The sequence below is a fragment of the Schistocerca piceifrons genome, chromosome 1 (assembly GCF_021461385.2).
Source record: "Schistocerca piceifrons isolate TAMUIC-IGC-003096 chromosome 1, iqSchPice1.1, whole genome shotgun sequence".
In the NCBI taxonomy this organism is placed as follows: Eukaryota; Metazoa; Arthropoda; class Insecta; order Orthoptera; family Acrididae; genus Schistocerca; species Schistocerca piceifrons.
The window spans coordinates 176,191,675-176,211,128 of NC_060138.1; the positions used below are offsets into that span (position 1 = coordinate 176,191,675).

Genomic DNA, 19,454 nt, shown 5'->3' on the forward strand with positions numbered 1-19,454 from the left:
TGAAATTTTCGGTTCAAAGCATTACATTGGCCCATTTAAAATTGTGCTGCCCCCTGTGAGAATCGAACTCACGACCCCTGGTTTACAAGACCAGTGCTCTGCCCCTGAGCTAAGGAGGCTGCTACAGCTTACACCTCTTTGCGATCGCTACAGCCCTCGAGAAAAATACATTCAGAGTCCTGAAAATGCGTACAAAGATTTACTCTGCCACAACAATTCGCTACCACTGAGGTCCACAGCGATGACTGACGGGTGCTGCCGTCTTTCGTCTATCGTCATCTGTGATCTTGGCTCAGGCCCGAAAAGACACGCTATTTTGAAATTTTCGGTTCAAAGCATTACATTGGCCCATTTAAAATTGTGCTGCCCCCTGTGAGAATCGAACTCACGACCCCTGGTTTACAAGACCAGTGCTCTGCCCCTGAGCTAAGGAGGCTGCTACAGCTTACACCTCTTTGCGATCGCTACAGCCCTCGAGAAAAATACATTTCAGAGTCCTGAAAATGCGTACAAAGATTTACTCTGCCACAACAATTCGCTACCACTGAGGTCCACAGCGATGACTGACGGGTGCTGCCGTCTTTCGTCTATCGTCATCTGTGATCTTGGCTCAGGCCCGAAAAGACACGCTATTTTGAAATTTTCGGTTCAAAGCATTACATTGGCCCATTTAAAATTGTGCGGCCCCCTGTGAGAATCGAACTCACGACCCCCGGTTTACAAGACCAGTGCTCTGCCCCTGAGCTAAGGAGGCTGCTACAGCTTACACCTCTTTGCGATCGCTACAGCCCTCGAGAAAAATACATTCAGAGTCCTGAAAATGCGTACAAAGATTTACTCTGCCACAACAATTCGCTACCACTGAGGTCCACAGCGATGACTGACGGGTGCTGCCGTCTTTCGTCTATCGTCATCTGTGATCTTGGCTCAGGCCCGAAAAGACACGCTATTTTGAAATTTTCGGTTCAAAGCATTACATTGGCCCATTTAAAATTGTGCTGCCCCCTGTGAGAATCGAACTCACGACCCCTGGTTTACAAGACCAGTGCTCTGCCCCTGAGCTAAGGAGGCTGCTACAGCTTACACCTCTTTGCGATCGCTACAGCCCTCGAGAAAAATACATTTCAGAGTCCTGAAAATGCGTACAAAGATTTACTCTGCCACAACAATTCGCTACCACTGAGGTCCACAGCGATGACCGACGGGTGCTGCCGTCTTTCGTCTATCGTCATCTGTGATCTTGGCTCAGGCCCGAAAAGACACGCTATTTTGAAATTTTCGGTTCAAAGCATTACATTGGCCCATTTAAAATTGTGCTGCCCCCTGTGAGAATCGAACTCACGACCCCTGGTTTACAAGACCAGTGCTCTGCCCCCTTTTTTTTTTTTTTTTTTTTAGTGTATGAAATAGGAACATTTTAATATTTTTCACCTAAATGAATATTCTGTAACAAAAGTTACTTAATAAAAACAGACCATAAATAATTGATAATACTGCACAGAATTTTGACAATAAATATTTGTTAAAACAGAGTCTGACATTTTAACAGTAAAGTCTAAATGTCTTCATTCCGCTTCAAAACATATCTCCCAGAACATTCTTCATGCTGGGAAAGTACAGGACAGGAATATTTTCTGTTACTGAGACTTACTTAGAACGACAAAATGTAATTTTGTACATTTTCTGGAAGGAAGTACTAACTGTACAAAACACATTCAACAAAATAACAGCAAAGGCAGAAAACAGCGAAATCACTTTTCATTAAGGAACTATATGACAATATCTACAAGCTGAAATATGGTTCACATTTCCAAAAATACACTTCACATTTGTGAAAATGTGTTGCACACATTATAAGGCACTTAATGAAACACTGTTCAAATACATTTATCAGTTTTTAAGACTAATTTTGATTAGACTTCACTACAACTTCTTTCAAACTTCCTGAAAGTACCTGACTTCTGGTTTTAGGAGTTCCCAGGGTAGTTGAACCATCTTTAGCTATAAAAAGTTGCAACCCCAAATTTTCATCATTTTCATTTGGCTGATCATGTATGGTTGACCTAATAAGTTCATCAATCAAACTATCAGCATCAATTCCACTACCTGAATTACTATCACGAATAATTCCATGCTCTGCCTTCTTCCGCCTATCTAAAGATGATGTCTCGTCAAGTCCTGAAGTTTCATTGAAACAAAAACCAGTGCTGGAATTTCTTGCATGTCTATATATCTTGGGGCTGCTGTGCCATCGATGATGGCTGTAGCCATTGACAGTATGCAAGTCAGTATTATTGTTCACACTGCTTGATGTTGGACCACTTTCAAGACGAGCTGTAGAGTATTCACCATTTTCAGTGCTCGATACAATCTCTATCTGCCTGTCTCCTTCTTTAACTACAGGCTCAACATTTGGAGCAATTTCACATGAAGTTAATCCCAGTCTTTTTCTGGATAAGCTGCCACTAGCTGGTGTTACACCTGTTACTGACTTAGCTGTGGGGCCACTTGAAAGAGTAGCTCCTCTTTCACAGCTGTCAGCTTCATTGTTGTCTTGTTTTGTAACAGGACTGGGTTTTGCTGATGCAGATGGTACCTTGAACAGAATATCACCTGAAAGCAAATTCATTTTTATGGAAACACCAAGCACTGAATTATCTTGTCTCTGGTGTGTACCATATCCTTCCAGTAGATACCGCCTTGCAATTTCACCACAGCCTGCAAATTCTGCAAGATTTACAGTACAAAAACCAAGCTTTTGAAATGAGCGACCACCCTTCACTTCTCTGCGAACAGATATTCGAAGGATACACGGGTTAAGTACGCCAGTAGACGCGTTAGCTGTCATTTTACAGTCAAACTGAAATTTTGCAGCCCACTGCACAGTATGTTCGCGTACTTCCTCCCTGCTAGAAGTTTCGGTGAAGCCTCCCCCATTTAGTAGTCTCACTTTAGCAAACAGTACTGCGTTGATGAAAGGTACCGCAGTCAGTTCTTCTACACAGATTTCTACCTGAAACTTGTAATATTTTTTCCTTTGCAGCATAAATGCCATTTCATTGATGTCACCTGGAGTACTATCAGTGCACTGTGATCAGTCAAACTCGAAAAACAGTGGACAACAGCGTACAAACACACACGTAATACGACGTAACAGGTATAAGAAGCTAACAAAACCGATGACAGGAAACTCCAAACAGCTGATCATATACCTCAAATAACGCAATGACACACGACTAACACATCCGACAGCAGCTCCGCAGAGACTGCCGATCACGCGTATCACGCTTAACGTAATAATTAACACCTTGGCAGCGACGTCACTCAATCTCGAGCTACGTACACACCAGTTTTAACACATTTTATCAGAGGCGCTTCTGTGCCCCTGAGCTAAGGAGGCTGCTACAGCTTACACCTCTTTGCGGTCGCTACAGCCCTCGAGAAAAATACATTTCAGAGTCCTGAAAATGCGTACAAAGATTTACTCTGCCACAACAATTCGCTACCACTGAGGTCCACAGCGATGACTGACGGGTGCTGCCGTCTTTCGTCTATCGTCATCTGTGATCTTGGCTCAGGCCCGAAAAGACACGCTATTTTGAAATTTTCGGTTCAAAGCATTACATTGGCCCATTTAAAATTGTGCTGCCCCCTGTGAGAATCGAACTCACGACCCCTGGTTTACAAGACCAGTGCTCTGCCCCTGAGCTAAGGAGGCTGCTACAGCTTACACCTCTTTGCGATCGCTACAGCCCTCGAGAAAAATACATTCAGAGTCCTGAAAATGCGTACAAAGATTTACTCTGCCACAACAATTCGCTACCACTGAGGTCCACAGCGATGACTGACGGGTGCTGCCGTCTTTCGTCTATCGTCATCTGTGATCTTGGCTCAGGCCCGAAAAGACACGCTATTTTGAAATTTTCGGTTCAAAGCATTACATTGGCCCATTTAAAATTGTGCTGCCCCCTGTGAGAATCGAACTCACGACCCCTGGTTTACAAGACCAGTGCTCTGCCCCTGAGCTAAGGAGGCTGCTACAGCTTACACCTCTTTGCGATCGCTACAGCCCTCGAGAAAAATACATTTCAGAGTCCTGAAAATGCGTACAAAGATTTACTCTGCCACAACAATTCGCTACCACTGAGGTCCACAGCGATGACTGACGGGTGCTGCCGTCTTTCGTCTATCGTCATCTGTGATCTTGGCTCAGGCCCGAAAAGACACGCTATTTTGAAATTTTCGGTTCAAAGCATTACATTGGCCCATTTAAAATTGTGCTGCCCCCTGTGAGAATCGAACTCACGACCCCCGGTTTACAAGACCAGTGCTCTGCCCCTTTTTTTTTTTTTTTTTTTTTTTTTTTTACTTTTCAAAATTTCACTTTTTTAATGTATATTGATAAAACATGATGTCTGCTTTTACACACACACACACACACACACACACACACACACACACACACACACAAGGTTGGAAATGAGCACAAAGTACAGTGTCTCACTAAAGATTATGTTTACATAATTCTGTGAACACTTGTTCAATGAATACCTATTCTGTTCACAATATATTGTACTGGTTAACAATTTTTCATGATGTACACACACACACACACACACACACACACACACACACACACACGTGCGCGTGCACGTGATGGGAATGAGCACAAAATACAGTGTCTCACTAAACATAATGTTTACATAATTTTACAAGCGTGCGCAGGTGATGGGAAATGAGCACAAAGTACAGTGTCTCATTAAACATAATGTTTACATAATTTTACAAATACCTATTCAATATGTACCTATTCTGTTCTTGTAATGGTTAACAACTTTTTTGACGTCCTCAACAGTGCTCACAAAATTTAATGCTTTCATAATTAATTGAGAATATGGCAACTAATTATGATTCTACATATATACTGGTAGATTTCTGAAATAGTAAATACATTATATGGGGTGTAGGAAAGATGTAACAGTTCTCTCATTACAGACAAATGCACAGGCAAAAAACAGGATAAAGAAATGAAACCTACATCATTTCATTAAGTTTGCAGCTCTAGAGAAGCAATATACATCAATTATTCAATTTCCTCAATTCCATGGAATGGATTGATCACTGTTAGTAACATTGACAACAGGTCTCACTGATTATTCAAGGCTTAATCAGTATGAGCCACATGTTTTTACACGAGTTCATAGACTCGATTTCCCTTGCATTTTACATTTTAACTACTGCTAAAAACCATGTACTTGACTATATAAACATACTTCAGCAATATAAAGTACACCAATTATTTAAAAAAAAACACACACACACACACACCAAAAATGACAACATTGGCTTTATCATACATTCTGCAAATTATTTTATTCCTGAAGAACTGCTTTCTGGGAAGCTAAGTTTAGAATAATGAGACTCAATTAATGGAAGAAGTGGTGACACCTCATTTGGTTCTCTGAGGACAGAAGGTGGAACATGTTTTATTTCGGATGCCTGAGCTGCTCTAGATGTATATTCTCTCAGTATAAAATCTGTTCCAAATTCATGATACAGCCGAGTATCATTTGTTCGCAACATGACATTGTCCACCCTCAGGAAGTACCGCAACAAGACAAAGAAACTACTTGGCATTACCCTCACTTTCACTGAGCAAACTGCAATGCCATTATCATGTAACTCATCTTCAAACAATGTGAGATCATTATAAAATAATATTTGCTCCCTTTGCCGTAGTTTCTCAATATTTATCCTCTCATCTGTTTGTCTGACAATAAAATTTCCCAACAATGTGCCCATATAGTCCGTGGTAAATGTCCAGTCAAATGGCTTAACTTCATCAAGATTTCCATGCTCCTGTCTTGATTCCTTCCATTCCTCAGAACAGGCAACTTTCAAAGATAATTTTCCATTACTGACTCTTCGCAGAGCATCCAAGGCATTGAACTCTATTCCACAACCATTATCATGCTGTAGCACCATCACATTGTTGGGGAACACCATGTCAGGTAAATGTGGAAGCTCTAGTTCACTGTTGTAAATGCACAACAAGCATTTATTTTTATCGTCTTCGCAAGGCCCATTGACACATTTTGAGTGTAGTATGTGACTTTTCTTGTATTTTACTTTCCATGAATTAAACTTGTGTTCCTCTGAATCCACAGGCAATTTCTGGATGTCAATTTCACCCTTTAATGCGGAAATCATTCTTCTTCTCTAAGTGATCTTCCACTAATTGCTAACTGAAAACAAAAAAGAAACTATTTCTTCGAGTGATTACATATCTGGTTTCAGGAAAACACACAGAGAAAAAGAGACATTGATATTGCTGCATACGAAGTCTGTCATGTATACCTGGCATGCACATAATTTAGAGATAAGCAATATTTCAAATTTCACTAGCTTATCATAGGCTACATATGTTTCTGAAAAAAGTGGAGGATGACACTGAAGACGTATAATCGAACAATTAACGGTGTGAGCTATGCTATCTTCAGAATTGTCTTTCAGTTACATTTTTTTCGGGGAAATACAAACAGCATACACATAAATAATACATTTCGACATTCACTTGTCTTTCCTCTTAAGTGTCTAGCCGCCAGCGTCTCACCACGGTGAAAGATAACAGGCCCCTGAGCTAAGGAGGCTGCTACAGCTTACACCTCTTTGCGATCGCTACAGCCCTCGAGAAAAATACATTCAGAGTCCTGAAAATGCGTACAAAGATTTACTCTGCCACAACAATTCGCTACCACTGAGGTCCACAGCGATGACTGACGGGTGCTGCCGTCTTTCGTCTATCGTCATCTGTGATCTTGGCTCAGGCCCGAAAAGACACGCTATTTTGAAATTTTCGGTTCAAAGCATTACATTGGCCCATTTAAAATTGTGCTGCCCCCTGTGAGAATCGAACTCACGACCCCTGGTTTACAAGACCAGTGCTCTGCCCCTGAGCTAAGGAGGCTGCTACAGCTTACACCTCTTTGCGATCGCTACAGCCCTCGAGAAAAATACATTTCAGAGTCCTGAAAATGCGTACAAAGATTTACTCTGCCACAACAATTCGCTACCACTGAGGTCCACAGCGATGACTGACGGGTGCTGCCGTCTTTCGTCTATCGTCATCTGTGATCTTGGCTCAGGCCCGAAAAGACACGCTATTTTGAAATTTTCGGTTCAAAGCATTACATTGGCCCATTTAAAATTGTGCTGCCCCCTGTGAGAATCGAACTCACGACCCCTGGTTTACAAGACCAGTGCTCTGCCCCTGAGCTAAGGAGGCTGCTACAGCTTACACCTCTTTGCGATCGCTACAGCCCTCGAGAAAAATACATTTCAGAGTCCTGAAAATGCGTACAAAGATTTACTCTGCCACAACAATTCGCTACCACTGAGGTCCACAGCGATGACTGACGGGTGCTGCCGTCTTTCGTCTATCGTCATCTGTGATCTTGGCTCAGGCCCGAAAAGACACGCTATTTTGAAATTTTCGGTTCAAAGCATTACATTGGCCCATTTAAAATTGTGCTGCCCCCTGTGAGAATCGAACTCACGACCCCTGGTTTACAAGACCAGTGCTCTGCCCCTGAGCTAAGGAGGCTGCTACAGCTTACACCTCTTTGCGATCGCTACAGCCCTCGAGAAAAATACATTCAGAGTCCTGAAAATGCGTACAAAGATTTACTCTGCCACAACAATTCGCTACCACTGAGGTCCACAGCGATGACTGACGGGTGCTGCCGTCTTTCGTCTATCGTCATCTGTGATCTTGGCTCAGGCCCGAAAAGACACGCTATTTTGAAATTTTCGGTTCAAAGCATTACATTGGCCCATTTAAAATTGTGCTGCCCCCTGTGAGAATCGAACTCACGACCCCTGGTTTACAAGACCAGTGCTCTGCCCCTGAGCTAAGGAGGCTGCTACAGCTTACACCTCTTTGCGATCGCTACAGCCCTCGAGAAAAATACATTTCAGAGTCCTGAAAATGCGTACAAAGATTTACTCTGCCACAACAATTCGCTACCACTGAGGTCCACAGCGATGACTGACGGGTGCTGCCGTCTTTCGTCTATCGTCATCTGTGATCTTGGCTCAGGCCCGAAAAGACACGCTATTTTGAAATTTTCGGTTCAAAGCATTACATTGGCCCATTTAAAATTGTGCTGCCCCCTGTGAGAATCGAACTCACGACCCCTGGTTTACAAGACCAGTGCTCTGCCCCTGAGCTAAGGAGGCTGCTACAGCTTACACCTCTTTGCGATCGCTACAGCCCTCGAGAAAAATACATTTCAGAGTCCTGAAAATGCGTACAAAGATTTACTCTGCCACAACAATTCGCTACCACTGAGGTCCACAGCGATGACTGACGGGTGCTGCCGTCTTTCGTCTATCGTCATCTGTGATCTTGGCTCAGGCCCGAAAAGACACGCTATTTTGAAATTTTCGGTTCAAAGCATTACATTGGCCCATTTAAAATTGTGCTGCCCCCTGTGAGAATCGAACTCACGACCCCTGGTTTACAAGACCAGTGCTCTGCCCCTGAGCTAAGGAGGCTGCTACAGCTTACACCTCTTTGCGATCGCTACAGCCCTCGAGAAAAATACATTCAGAGTCCTGAAAATGCATACAAAGATTTACTCTGCCACAACAATTCGCTACCACTGAGGTCCACAGCGATGACTGACGGGTGCTGCCGTCTTTCGTCTATCGTCATCTGTGATCTTGGCTCAGGCCCGAAAAGACACGCTATTTTGAAATTTTCGGTTCAAAGCATTACATTGGCCCATTTAAAATTGTGCTGCCCCGTGTGAGAATCGAACTCACGACCCCTGGTTTACAAGACCAGTGCTCTGCCCCTGAGCTAAGGAGGCTGCTACAGCTTACACCTCTTTGCGATCGCTACAGCCCTCGAGAAAAATACATTTCAGAGTCCTGAAAATGCGTACAAAGATTTACTCTGCCACAACAATTCGCTACCACTGAGGTCCACAGCGATGACTGACGGGTGCTGCCGTCTTTCGTCTATCGTCATCTGTGATCTTGGCTCAGGCCCGAAAAGACACGCTATTTTGAAATTTTCGGTTCAAAGCATTACATTGGCCCATTTAAAATTGTGCTGCCCCCTGTGAGAATCGAACTCACGACCCCTGGTTTACAAGACCAGTGCTCTGCCCCTGAGCTAAGGAGGCTGCTACAGCTTACACCTCTTTGCGATCGCTACAGCCCTCGAGAAAAATACATTCAGAGTCCTGAAAATGCGTACAAAGATTTACTCTGCCACAACAATTCGCTACCACTGAGGTCCACAGCGATGACTGACGGGTGCTGCCGTCTTTCGTCTATCGTCATCTGTGATCTTGGCTCAGGCCCGAAAAGACACGCTATTTTGAAATTTTCGGTTCAAAGCATTACATTGGCCCATTTAAAATTGTGCTGCCCCCTGTGAGAATCGAACTCACGACCCCTGGTTTACAAGACCAGTGCTCTGCCCCTGAGCTAAGGAGGCTGCTACAGCTTACACCTCTTTGTGATCGCTACAGCCCTCGAGAAAAATACATTTCAGAGTCCTGAAAATGCGTACAAAGATTTACTCTGCCACAACAATTCGCTACCACTGAGGTCCACAGCGATGACTGACGGGTGCTGCCGTCTTTCGTCTATCGTCATCTGTGATCTTGGCTCAGGCCCGAAAAGACACGCTATTTTGAAATTTTCGGTTCAAAGCATTACATTGGCCCATTTAAAATTGTGCTGCCCCCTGTGAGAATCGAACTCACGACCCCTGGTTTACAAGACCAGTGCTCTGCCCCTGAGCTAAGGAGGCTGCTACAGCTTACACCTCTTTGCGATCGCTACAGCCCTCGAGAAAAATACATTCAGAGTCCTGAAAATGCGTACAAAGATTTACTCTGCCACAACAATTCGCTACCACTGAGGTCCACAGCGATGACTGACGGGTGCTGCCGTCTTTCGTCTATCGTCATCTGTGATCTTGGCTCAGGCCCGAAAAGACACGCTATTTTGAAATTTTCGGTTCAAAGCATTACATTGGCCCATTTAAAATTGTGCTGCCCCCTGTGAGAATCGAACTCACGACCCCTGGTTTACAAGACCAGTGCTCTGCCCCTGAGCTAAGGAGGCTGCTACAGCTTACACCTCTTTGCGATCGCTACAGCCCTCGAGAAAAATACATTTCAGAGTCCTGAAAATGCGTACAAAGATTTACTCTGCCACAACAATTCGCTACCACTGAGGTCCACAGCGATGACTGACGGGTGCTGCCGTCTTTCGTCTATCGTCATCTGTGATCTTGGCTCAGGCCCGAAAAGACACGCTATTTTGAAATTTTCGGTTCAAAGCATTACATTGGCCCATTTAAAATTGTGCTGCCCCCTGTGAGAATCGAACTCACGACCCCTGGTTTACAAGACCAGTGCTCTGCCCCTGAGCTAAGGAGGCTGCTACAGCTTACACCTCTTTGCGATCGCTACAGCCCTCGAGAAAAATACATTTCAGAGTCCTGAAAATGCGTACAAAGATTTACTCTGCCACAACAATTCGCTACCACTGAGGTCCACAGCGATGACTGACGGGTGCTGTCGTCTTTCGTCTATCGTCATCTGTGATCTTGGCTCAGGCCCGAAAAGACACGCTATTTTGAAATTTTCGGTTCAAAGCATTACATTGGCCCATTTAAAATTGTGCTGCCCCCTGTGAGAATCGAACTCACGACCCCTGGTTTACAAGACCAGTGCTCTGCCCCTGAGCTAAGGAGGCTGCTACAGCTTACACCTCTTTGCGATCGCTACAGCCCTCGAGAAAAATACATTCAGAGTCCTGAAAATGCGTACAAAGATTTACTCTGCCACAACAATTCGCTACCACTGAGGTCCACAGCGATGACTGACGGGTGCTGCCGTCTTTCGTCTATCGTCATCTGTGATCTTGGCTCAGGCCCGAAAAGACACGCTATTTTGAAATTTTCGGTTCAAAGCATTACATTGGCCCATTTAAAATTGTGCTGCCCCCTGTGAGAATCGAACTCACGACCCCTGGTTTACAAGACCAGTGCTCTGCCCCTGAGCTAAGGAGGCTGCTACAGCTTACACCTCTTTGCGATCGCTACAGCCCTCGAGAAAAATACATTTCAGAGTCCTGAAAATGCGTACAAAGATTTACTCTGCCACAACAATTCGCTACCACTGAGGTCCACAGCGATGACTGACGGGTGCTGCCGTCTTTCGTCTATCGTCATCTGTGATCTTGGCTCAGGCCTGAAAAGACACGCTATTTTGAAATTTTCGTTTCAAAGCATTACATTGGCCCATTTAAAATTGTGCTGCCCCCTGTGAGAATCGAAACTCACGACCCCTGGTTTACAAGACCAGTGCTCTGCCCCTGAGCTAAGGAGGCTGCTACAGCTTACACCTCTTTGCGATCGCTACAGCCCTCGAGAAAAATACATTCAGAGTCCTGAAAATGCGTACAAAGATTTACTCTGCCACAACAATTCGCTACCACTGAGGTCCACAGCGATGACTGACGGGTGCTGCCGTCTTTCGTCTATCGTCATCTGTGATCTTGGCTCAGGCCCGAAAAGACACGCTATTTTGAAATTTTCGGTTCAAAGCATTACATTGGCCCATTTAAAATTGTGCTGCCCCCTGTGAGAATCGAACTCACGACCCCTGGTTTACAAGACCAGTGCTCTGCCCCTGAGCTAAGGAGGCTGCTACAGCTTACACCTCTTTGCGATCGCTACAGCCCTCGAGAAAAATACATTTCAGAGTCCTGAAAATGCGTACAAAGATTTACTCTGCCACAACAATTCGCTACCACTGAGGTCCACAGCGATGACTGACGGGTGCTGCCGTCTTTCGTCTATCGTCATCTGTGATCTTGGCTCAGGCCCGAAAAGACACGCTATTTTGAAATTTTCGGTTCAAAGCATTACATTGGCCCATTTAAAATTGTGCTGCCCCCTGTGAGAATCGAACTCACGACCCCTGGTTTACAAGACCAGTGCTCTGCCCCTGAGCTAAGGAGGCTGCTACAGCTTACACCTCTTTGCGATCGCTACAGCCCTCGAGAAAAATACATTTCAGAGTCCTGAAAATGCGTACAAAGATTTACTCTGCCACAACAATTCGCTACCACTGAGGTCCACAGCGATGACTGACGGGTGCTGCCGTCTTTCGTCTATCGTCATCTGTGATCTTGGCTCAGGCCCGAAAAGACACGCTATTTTGAAATTTTCGGTTCAAAGCATTACATTGGCCCATTTAAAATTGTGCTGCCCCCTGTGAGAATCGAACTCACGACCCCTGGTTTACAAGACCAGTGCTCTGCCCCTGAGCTAAGGAGGCTGCTACAGCTTACACCTCTTTGCGATCGCTACAGCCCTCGAGAAAAATACATTTCAGAGTCCTGAAAATGCGTACAAAGATTTACTCTGCCACAACAATTCGCTACCACTGAGGTCCACAGCGATGACTGACGGGTGCTGCCGTCTTTCGTCTATCGTCATCTGTGATCTTGGCTCAGGCCCGAAAAGACACGCTATTTTGAAATTTTCGGTTCAAAGCATTACATTGGCCCATTTAAAATTGTGCTGCCCCCTGTGAGAATCGAACTCACGACCCCTGGTTTACAAGACCAGTGCTCTGCCCCTGAGCTAAGGAGGCTGCTACAGCTTACACCTCTTTGCGATCGCTACAGCCCTCGAGAAAAATACATTCAGAGTCCTGAAAATGCGTACAAAGATTTACTCTGCCACAACAATTCGCTACCACTGAGGTCCACAGCGATGACTGACGGGTGCTGCCGTCTTTCGTCTATCGTCATCTGTGATCTTGGCTCAGGCCCGAAAAGACACGCTATTTTGAAATTTTCGGTTCAAAGCATTACATTGGCCCATTTAAAATTGTGCTGCCCCCTGTGAGAATCGAACTCACGACCCCTGGTTTGCAAGACCAGTGCTCTGCCCCTGAGCTAAGGAGGCTGCTACAGCTTACACCTCTTTGCGATCGCTACAGCCCTCGAGAAAAATACATTTCAGAGTCCTGAAAATGCGTACAAAGATTTACTCTGCCACAACAATTCGCTACCACTGAGGTCCACAGCGATGACTGACGGGTGCTGCCGTCTTTCGTCTATCGTCATCTGTGATCTTGGCTCAGGCCCGAAAAGACACGCTATTTTGAAATTTTCGGTTCAAAGCATTACATTGGCCCATTTAAAATTGTGCTGCCCCCTGTGAGAATCGAACTCACGACCCCTGGTTTACAAGACCAGTGCTCTGCCCCTGAGCTAAGGAGGCTGCTACAGCTTACACCTCTTTGCGATCGCTACAGCCCTCGAGAAAAATACATTTCAGAGTCCTGAAAATGCGTACAAAGATTTACTCTGCCACAACAATTCGCTACCACTGAGGTCCACAGCGATGACTGACGGGTGCTGCCGTCTTTCGTCTATCGTCATCTGTGATCTTGGCTCAGGCCCGAAAAGACACGCTATTTTGAAATTTTCGGTTCAAAGCATTACATTGGCCCATTTAAAATTGTGCTGCCCCCTGTGAGAATCGAACTCACGACCCCTGGTTTACAAGACCAGTGCTCTGCCCCTGAGCTAAGGAGGCTGCTACAGCTTACACCTCTTTGCGATCGCTACAGCCCTCGAGAAAAATACATTCAGAGTCCTGAAAATGCGTACAAAGATTTACTCTGCCACAACAATTCGCTACCACTGAGGTCCACAGCGATGACTGACGGGTGCTGCCGTCTTTCGTCTATCGTCATCTGTGATCTTGGCTCAGGCCCGAAAAGACACGCTATTTTGAAATTTTCGGTTCAAAGCATTACATTGGCCCATTTAAAATTGTGCTGCCACCTGTGAGAATCGAACTCACGACCCCTGGTTTACAAGACCAGTGCTCTGCCCCTGAGCTAAGGAGGCTGCTACAGCTTACACCTCTTTGCGATCGCTACAGCCCTCGAGAAAAATACATTTCAGAGTCCTGAAAATGCGTACAAAGATTTACTCTGCCACAACAATTCGCTACCACTGAGGTCCACAGCGATGACTGACGGGTGCTGCCGTCTTTCGTCTATCGTCATCTGTGATCTTGGCTCAGGCCCGAAAAGACACGCTATTTTGAAATTTTCGGTTCAAAGCATTACATTGGCCCATTTAAAATTGTGCTGCCCCCTGTGAGAATCGAACTCACGACCCCTGGTTTACAAGACCAGTGCTCTGCCCCTGAGCTAAGGAGGCTGCTACAGCTTACACCTCTTTGCGATCGCTACAGCCCTCGAGAAAAATACATTTCAGAGTCCTGAAAATGCGTACAAAAATTTACTCTGCCACAACAATTCGCTACCACTATGGTCCACAGCGATGACTGACGGGTGCTGCCGTCTTTCGTCTATCGTCATCTGTGATCTTGGCTCAGGCCCGAAAAGACACGCTATTTTGAAATTTTCGGTTCAAAGCATTACATTGGCCCATTTAAAATTGTGCTGCCCCCTGTGAGAATCGAACTCACGACCCCTGGTTTACAAGACCAGTGCTCTGCCCCTGAGCTAAGGAGGCTGCTACAGCTTACACCTCTTTGCGATCGCTACAGCCCTCGAGAAAAATACATTCAGAGTCCTGAAAATGCGTACAAAGATTTACTCTGCCACAACAATTCGCTACCACTGAGGTCCACAGCGATGACTGACGGGTGCTGCCGTCTTTCGTCTATCGTCATCTGTGATCTTGGCTCAGGCCCGAAAAGACACGCTATTTTGAAATTTTCGGTTCAAAGCATTACATTGGCCCATTTAAAATTGTGCTGCCCCCTGTGAGAATCGAACTCACGACCCCTGGTTTACAAGACCAGTGCTCTGCCCCTGAGCTAAGGAGGCTGCTACAGCTTACACCTCTTTGCGATCGCTACAGCCCTCGAGAAAAATACATTTCAGAGTCCTGAAAATGCGTACAAAGATTTACTCTGCCACAACAATTCGCTACCACTGAGGTCCACAGCGATGACTGACGGGTGCTGCCGTCTTTCGTCTATCGTCATCTGTGATCTTGGCTCAGGCCCGAAAAGACACGCTATTTTGAAATTTTCGGTTCAAAGCATTACATTGGCCCATTTAAAATTGTGCTGCCCCCTGTGAGAATCGAACTCACGACCCCTGGTTTACAAGACCAGTGCTCTGCCCATGAGCTAAGGAGGCTGCTACAGCTTACACCTCTTTGCGATCGCTACAGCCCTCGAGAAAAATACATTTCAGAGTCCTGAAAATGCGTACAAAGATTTACTCTGCCACAACAATTCGCTACCACTGAGGTCCACAGCGATGACTGACGGGTGCTGCCGTCTTTCGTCTATCGTCATCTGTGATCTTGGCTCAGGCCCGAAAAGACACGCTATTTTGAAATTTTCGGTTCAAAGCATTACATTGGCCCATTTAAAATTGTGCTGCCCCCTGTGAGAATCGAACTCACGACCCCTGGTTTACAAGACCAGTGCTCTGCCCCTTTCTGTTTTGGGCCTCCCATCTCCCCTTCTAGCCCTTCCATTCGCTCTCCTTCATGCGCCTTCTTCGGCGAGCTTCTTTGCTAAAATCAAATTAAATGCACCTTCTCACGTAAGGGAATCCAAGCCAAACGTGGTGAGAAAAGTAAATTTCTGCATCCAAATGAACTTATTCTGTGATGTTGGATGGTTTTTCATAATGAGGGAACTTGATCTGTTGAAAAATGGGGATAAAGAAAGAAAAATTAAGTGGTAAACTGAAAAACGTAGACTTCTTAAGGACACACACAATACATGACACTGATCTCAGATTATAATCACAGTATATCATTCAACACATCATCCAATACCTTCCTTTTGAAAGAGTATGTGGAGCATATTTCCAAAATGCTTGGTGTGGTTCCGTTGGGCGCGTAGCTTGTAATATTCCTCCGTGATGTAGCAGTTGTAGTCCTCAATGGTGTCCGTGGTCGTTTTGTGGATGACAAAGTGAACAAAATTGCCGTATAGCCACAGTATGGTATTATTTTTCTGACGCGGAAAATACATCACGTCCGGGGCCGAGAGTTCGGTGGTGGTGATGAATCTACCATCATTGCGCCTGAGGAATGCGACCTGCTGCTTAATGTGGTTCCATATGGTATTGTATCCTTGACAAGTAAACCTGTGAACTGTCGTATCCACATATCCACAACGGCGACACAAGGGAGTATCATGAAGTCCTATAGCATGGAGCCTCTCATTGTTGGCGATGATATCGTTAACCACTTGATACCATGTCGACCGTACTGACATGCTTAAGACTTTATTATGAATATTCTTCCAAACAGTATTCCAATCTTTGGATGGATATTTTTTCTCGATTCGATTCCTGACTGAACAGCGCCATGTAATAGAAGTAGCAGATGACGTGGCGCTACGGCTGGGTGTCAGATGTATACTCTCTTTGTAACTGATCTCGGTGAAGTAAAGTCTGACATGGTGCAGCTTAAAATGAATCGGAGCCACATTGACAGGAGCATCTAAACTTTGAGGTTCAGTCAGATGAAATAGTTGCGTCGTAATACTGTCGGGGTACTTACGGAGATGTTCTCGAGTACGCTTGATAAATAAAGTCACTGTCTTGTGACGAATATCTGTGAGTCCGAGGCCACCGGCGACCGGAGGTAAGGTCACTGTACGAGCTGCCACTTTAAAAATACAGCCTCTCCATAACAGCTGACAAACTGCCCGCGTAATATTTTTGGCGATGCCCAAGGGAATAGGTAGACATTGCCCCAGGTAAATCGCTTTTGACAGGATCACACAGTTAATCAGTTGTACCCTTTGCATTAAATTGAGGTCCCTATTTCGATGCTCTATTAAGGAGCCTCTGATGTTGGTAAGCATGTTCTTCCAGTTAACGGAAGCCATCTTGAGCGGGCAGCTAGAAAATGTGACACCGAGAGACTTATGTTGGTTCGTGGAAGTGATCCAATCTAAGTCTGCGTTCGCATAACCATTGAGGCTGAGCATAGAGCTTTTAGTGTTATTCACAGCAGCACCAGTAGCACCACAATAAACGTGTAAGGCGGTCTTAAGAGTTTGAACATCGTCGTCACTCCGAACTATGACCCCTAAATCATCTGCATACACATTGGTTACTTTCTTTACCGACATAATCGTGATCCCTTCCAAGAGAACGTTTAAATGTCGGACAAGAGGTTCCAGAGCTATGACATAGAGCAGCATGGAGAGTGGGCTTCCTTGCGGGAATCCACGACAAATATTTATGGCTCTCGTGCATTGACCGTTGACAAGTACTTTTGCCGTCATCCCAGTAATCATACTTTGCAAAGACTTCAAGCACCGTCCCCCAAAACCCAGGGCCGACATTGTTTTAAAAAGATAACGATGATCAATCCGGTCAAAAGCATTTGCAAAATCAATAAAGCATAGAGCACCTTGAAGTTGAGCTGCCGAAAAAATGGAAATCACATCACGATATTCACTGACCGTTTTGATGATACTTCTATGCGGAAGGGCCGTTTGGTCCTGCGCAATGACACGTTGTAGGACTGGAGTCAGTCGCAATTTCAGTGCACGGGCAACAATTTTATAGTCTCCATTTAATAAACATATAGGTCGCAGACGACGGACATCCTTCATTCCTCGCCCCTTGGGTACCATCACAAAGACACCCTCTTTAAACTCCGAGGGTATGGAGATACCGTTGATGACTTCATTGATGATGGCGGTGAGCACATCGCCTAGAACATTCCAAAACCTGTAGTAAAATTCGACTGGTAAACCATCCGGCCCAGGCGTCTTGTTTACCGGAGAAGTTTTGACGATATCCAAAACATCATCACTAGTAAATATGTCCAATAGCGCCCTATTCTCGTCCTCAGTAACTATCGAGTCTGTGCCGTGAAGTAACGTCGCCACAGACTGTTCATTGACGTCAGGGGCAGTATATAAACACGTAAAAAAGCGATGGATTTCGTTAATGATGTCACGTTGTTCATGGAGCACATCGTTATTCACATCGCGCAGGGTGTTGATAAAACTATTCCTTCTATTCTTTGCATGCCGGAGGAGATGATACAAAGAGGCAGTTTCATCTTCGAGAGTGGAATGTGATCTTGACTTTACCTTCAAACCATCAAGTTGTCGTCGTTTCAGTTGGGTTAAAATCGCCTTAATTTTCTGTATTTGCATGAAATGGTCAGCAGACAAAACGGGACGATCATACAGTTCTCGCAAACAGGTATAATAAAATTCAATAGTGTCTTTCCGAAGTTGAGCCCTTGCCTTGCCATAGTCGATCAAAGTCATCCTCAGCTTCCTTTTAGCGTAGTTTGTCCACCACTCAATGGTGGAAACGTATCTGGGGCGCGCTCTGAGGCACATATTCCAGGTCACTTGGATGGATTCATTTAAGTCTGTTTCGTGAAGAAGACTGACATTCAATTTCCAAAGACCGCGTCCCCAATAGGTCGTTTGCCGGGCAAGATGTATGCTACAACGAACTCCACAGTGATCAGAAAAACTGGTGGGAATCGTGTCTATTGAAGATGCACACTGCATTAAACTATCGGATATATAAATTCTGTCAATTCTACTGGCCGCCAAGTTCGTCATATATGTAAACTTAACAGCTGTGGGGTGAAATAATTCCCATGCGTCTGTAAGACGTAAGGCTGTGACACAATCTTTCAGTGCTTGAGAGAAGTTAAAGTTCGGTTTTTGATCTTTTGACTTCAGTACACAGTTCCAGTCGCCAGCTATAATGATATTTTCTGAATTGTCGTTTAATAAGTGAACCATTTCACCGGTGAAAAAAGTTGTCCTGGCCGCTCGGGAGCTGCTACCAGAGGGGGCATAGACATTAACAACAGTCGTATTAAAGATTTTACAAGAGATTCCGCGACCGGATTCTAGAAGACACAATGGCTCCGCCGGTATACCATGTTTCACCAAAATAGCCGTTCCACATTCATTTTCGAAAGCAACATTTAAAATTTCAGTAAACCCCGGGAAATTAAATTCACTGACCATTACCTCCTGCAAGAGAGCAATATCGGTATCCGAATTATACAAGAAATCTTTCAAAGCCGCCAATTTTGGTGGACTCCTAATCCTGTTAATATTCAAAGTCATTATATTGTAAGTCTGTGACATTCTCTGTAAACGTCGTTCCATTTAGGAAGAGAAAACCAATGGACACACCAACATAAAAACCAGTGTAACGTTCAACAAAATCGTCCTGTTATTATCTGTGGACAAATGAGGCATTTCATTTTAGCGCAGCGATCCAGGGTGCCCTGCAAGGAGACTTTCGTCAACTGGTATGCTATCAATGATCATCGGCAGCGTGTCAACTGCCGTCGTTGCTCGTGGTGCACAGTCATCTTCCTTGTCCGTCGCCCAGTCCAACCTAGGG

At 44.9% G+C, this 19,454-nt stretch overlaps 2 protein-coding genes and 33 non-coding genes across 37 annotated transcripts; all 35 read right to left on the minus strand.

Annotated features, from left to right (window-relative positions):
* Positions 1-47: 47 nt before the first annotated feature.
* On the minus strand, positions 48-119 carry Trnat-ugu. The gene has a single exon. It is a non-coding gene; the product is annotated as a tRNA-Thr (tRNA).
* A 245-nt stretch (positions 120-364) lies between these two features.
* On the minus strand, positions 365-436 carry Trnat-ugu. The gene has a single exon. It is a non-coding gene; the product is annotated as a tRNA-Thr (tRNA).
* A 246-nt stretch (positions 437-682) lies between these two features.
* Trnat-ugu lies at positions 683-754 on the minus strand. Its single transcript has one exon. It is a non-coding gene; the product is annotated as a tRNA-Thr (tRNA).
* A 245-nt stretch (positions 755-999) lies between these two features.
* Positions 1,000-1,071, minus strand: Trnat-ugu. The gene has a single exon. It is a non-coding gene; the product is annotated as a tRNA-Thr (tRNA).
* An 832-nt stretch (positions 1,072-1,903) lies between these two features.
* On the minus strand, positions 1,904-3,055 carry LOC124797243 (protein FAM102A-like). The gene has a single exon (XM_047260775.1). The coding sequence runs from the start codon at positions 3,053-3,055 to the stop codon at positions 1,904-1,906; it is 1,152 nt and encodes a 383-aa protein (XP_047116731.1).
* A 591-nt stretch (positions 3,056-3,646) lies between these two features.
* On the minus strand, positions 3,647-3,718 carry Trnat-ugu. Its single transcript has one exon. It is a non-coding gene; the product is annotated as a tRNA-Thr (tRNA).
* A 245-nt stretch (positions 3,719-3,963) lies between these two features.
* Positions 3,964-4,035, minus strand: Trnat-ugu. Its single transcript has one exon. It is a non-coding gene; the product is annotated as a tRNA-Thr (tRNA).
* A 340-nt stretch (positions 4,036-4,375) lies between these two features.
* Positions 4,376-6,624, minus strand: LOC124788656 (TIP41-like protein). 3 transcript variants are annotated; one of them, XM_047255935.1, is made up of 2 exons: positions 6,358-6,624; positions 4,376-6,241 (listed from the first exon to the last, which is right to left on the minus strand). In XM_047255935.1, the coding sequence occupies exon 2, from the start codon at positions 6,208-6,210 to the stop codon at positions 5,368-5,370; it is 843 nt and encodes a 280-aa protein (XP_047111891.1). In that variant the 5' UTR covers positions 6,211-6,241; positions 6,358-6,624; the 3' UTR covers positions 4,376-5,367. The 3 variants fall into 3 exon arrangements, with proteins under 3 accessions (XP_047111891.1, XP_047111898.1, XP_047111907.1); XM_047255942.1 differs by having other exon boundaries at positions 4,376-6,245; positions 6,358-6,618; XM_047255951.1 differs by having other exon boundaries at positions 6,518-6,615.
* Positions 6,625-6,895: 271 nt separating this feature from the next.
* Positions 6,896-6,967, minus strand: Trnat-ugu. The gene has a single exon. It is a non-coding gene; the product is annotated as a tRNA-Thr (tRNA).
* A 246-nt stretch (positions 6,968-7,213) lies between these two features.
* Trnat-ugu lies at positions 7,214-7,285 on the minus strand. The gene has a single exon. It is a non-coding gene; the product is annotated as a tRNA-Thr (tRNA).
* Positions 7,286-7,531: 246 nt separating this feature from the next.
* Positions 7,532-7,603, minus strand: Trnat-ugu. The gene has a single exon. It is a non-coding gene; the product is annotated as a tRNA-Thr (tRNA).
* A 245-nt stretch (positions 7,604-7,848) lies between these two features.
* Trnat-ugu lies at positions 7,849-7,920 on the minus strand. The gene has a single exon. It is a non-coding gene; the product is annotated as a tRNA-Thr (tRNA).
* Positions 7,921-8,166: 246 nt separating this feature from the next.
* Trnat-ugu lies at positions 8,167-8,238 on the minus strand. The gene has a single exon. It is a non-coding gene; the product is annotated as a tRNA-Thr (tRNA).
* A 246-nt stretch (positions 8,239-8,484) lies between these two features.
* On the minus strand, positions 8,485-8,556 carry Trnat-ugu. The gene has a single exon. It is a non-coding gene; the product is annotated as a tRNA-Thr (tRNA).
* Positions 8,557-8,801: 245 nt separating this feature from the next.
* Trnat-ugu lies at positions 8,802-8,873 on the minus strand. The gene has a single exon. It is a non-coding gene; the product is annotated as a tRNA-Thr (tRNA).
* Positions 8,874-9,119: 246 nt separating this feature from the next.
* Positions 9,120-9,191, minus strand: Trnat-ugu. Its single transcript has one exon. It is a non-coding gene; the product is annotated as a tRNA-Thr (tRNA).
* A 245-nt stretch (positions 9,192-9,436) lies between these two features.
* Trnat-ugu lies at positions 9,437-9,508 on the minus strand. The gene has a single exon. It is a non-coding gene; the product is annotated as a tRNA-Thr (tRNA).
* A 246-nt stretch (positions 9,509-9,754) lies between these two features.
* On the minus strand, positions 9,755-9,826 carry Trnat-ugu. The gene has a single exon. It is a non-coding gene; the product is annotated as a tRNA-Thr (tRNA).
* A 245-nt stretch (positions 9,827-10,071) lies between these two features.
* Positions 10,072-10,143, minus strand: Trnat-ugu. The gene has a single exon. It is a non-coding gene; the product is annotated as a tRNA-Thr (tRNA).
* Positions 10,144-10,389: 246 nt separating this feature from the next.
* On the minus strand, positions 10,390-10,461 carry Trnat-ugu. Its single transcript has one exon. It is a non-coding gene; the product is annotated as a tRNA-Thr (tRNA).
* Positions 10,462-10,707: 246 nt separating this feature from the next.
* Positions 10,708-10,779, minus strand: Trnat-ugu. Its single transcript has one exon. It is a non-coding gene; the product is annotated as a tRNA-Thr (tRNA).
* A 245-nt stretch (positions 10,780-11,024) lies between these two features.
* Positions 11,025-11,096, minus strand: Trnat-ugu. The gene has a single exon. It is a non-coding gene; the product is annotated as a tRNA-Thr (tRNA).
* Positions 11,097-11,342: 246 nt separating this feature from the next.
* On the minus strand, positions 11,343-11,415 carry Trnat-ugu. The gene has a single exon. It is a non-coding gene; the product is annotated as a tRNA-Thr (tRNA).
* Positions 11,416-11,660: 245 nt separating this feature from the next.
* Trnat-ugu lies at positions 11,661-11,732 on the minus strand. The gene has a single exon. It is a non-coding gene; the product is annotated as a tRNA-Thr (tRNA).
* A 246-nt stretch (positions 11,733-11,978) lies between these two features.
* Trnat-ugu lies at positions 11,979-12,050 on the minus strand. Its single transcript has one exon. It is a non-coding gene; the product is annotated as a tRNA-Thr (tRNA).
* A 246-nt stretch (positions 12,051-12,296) lies between these two features.
* Trnat-ugu lies at positions 12,297-12,368 on the minus strand. Its single transcript has one exon. It is a non-coding gene; the product is annotated as a tRNA-Thr (tRNA).
* A 246-nt stretch (positions 12,369-12,614) lies between these two features.
* Positions 12,615-12,686, minus strand: Trnat-ugu. Its single transcript has one exon. It is a non-coding gene; the product is annotated as a tRNA-Thr (tRNA).
* A 245-nt stretch (positions 12,687-12,931) lies between these two features.
* On the minus strand, positions 12,932-13,003 carry Trnaa-ugc. The gene has a single exon. It is a non-coding gene; the product is annotated as a tRNA-Ala (tRNA).
* A 246-nt stretch (positions 13,004-13,249) lies between these two features.
* On the minus strand, positions 13,250-13,321 carry Trnat-ugu. The gene has a single exon. It is a non-coding gene; the product is annotated as a tRNA-Thr (tRNA).
* A 246-nt stretch (positions 13,322-13,567) lies between these two features.
* Trnat-ugu lies at positions 13,568-13,639 on the minus strand. The gene has a single exon. It is a non-coding gene; the product is annotated as a tRNA-Thr (tRNA).
* Positions 13,640-13,884: 245 nt separating this feature from the next.
* On the minus strand, positions 13,885-13,956 carry Trnat-ugu. Its single transcript has one exon. It is a non-coding gene; the product is annotated as a tRNA-Thr (tRNA).
* A 246-nt stretch (positions 13,957-14,202) lies between these two features.
* Positions 14,203-14,274, minus strand: Trnat-ugu. Its single transcript has one exon. It is a non-coding gene; the product is annotated as a tRNA-Thr (tRNA).
* Positions 14,275-14,520: 246 nt separating this feature from the next.
* Trnat-ugu lies at positions 14,521-14,592 on the minus strand. Its single transcript has one exon. It is a non-coding gene; the product is annotated as a tRNA-Thr (tRNA).
* A 245-nt stretch (positions 14,593-14,837) lies between these two features.
* Trnat-ugu lies at positions 14,838-14,909 on the minus strand. Its single transcript has one exon. It is a non-coding gene; the product is annotated as a tRNA-Thr (tRNA).
* A 246-nt stretch (positions 14,910-15,155) lies between these two features.
* Positions 15,156-15,227, minus strand: Trnat-ugu. The gene has a single exon. It is a non-coding gene; the product is annotated as a tRNA-Thr (tRNA).
* Between the last annotated feature and the right edge of the window lie 4,227 nt (positions 15,228-19,454).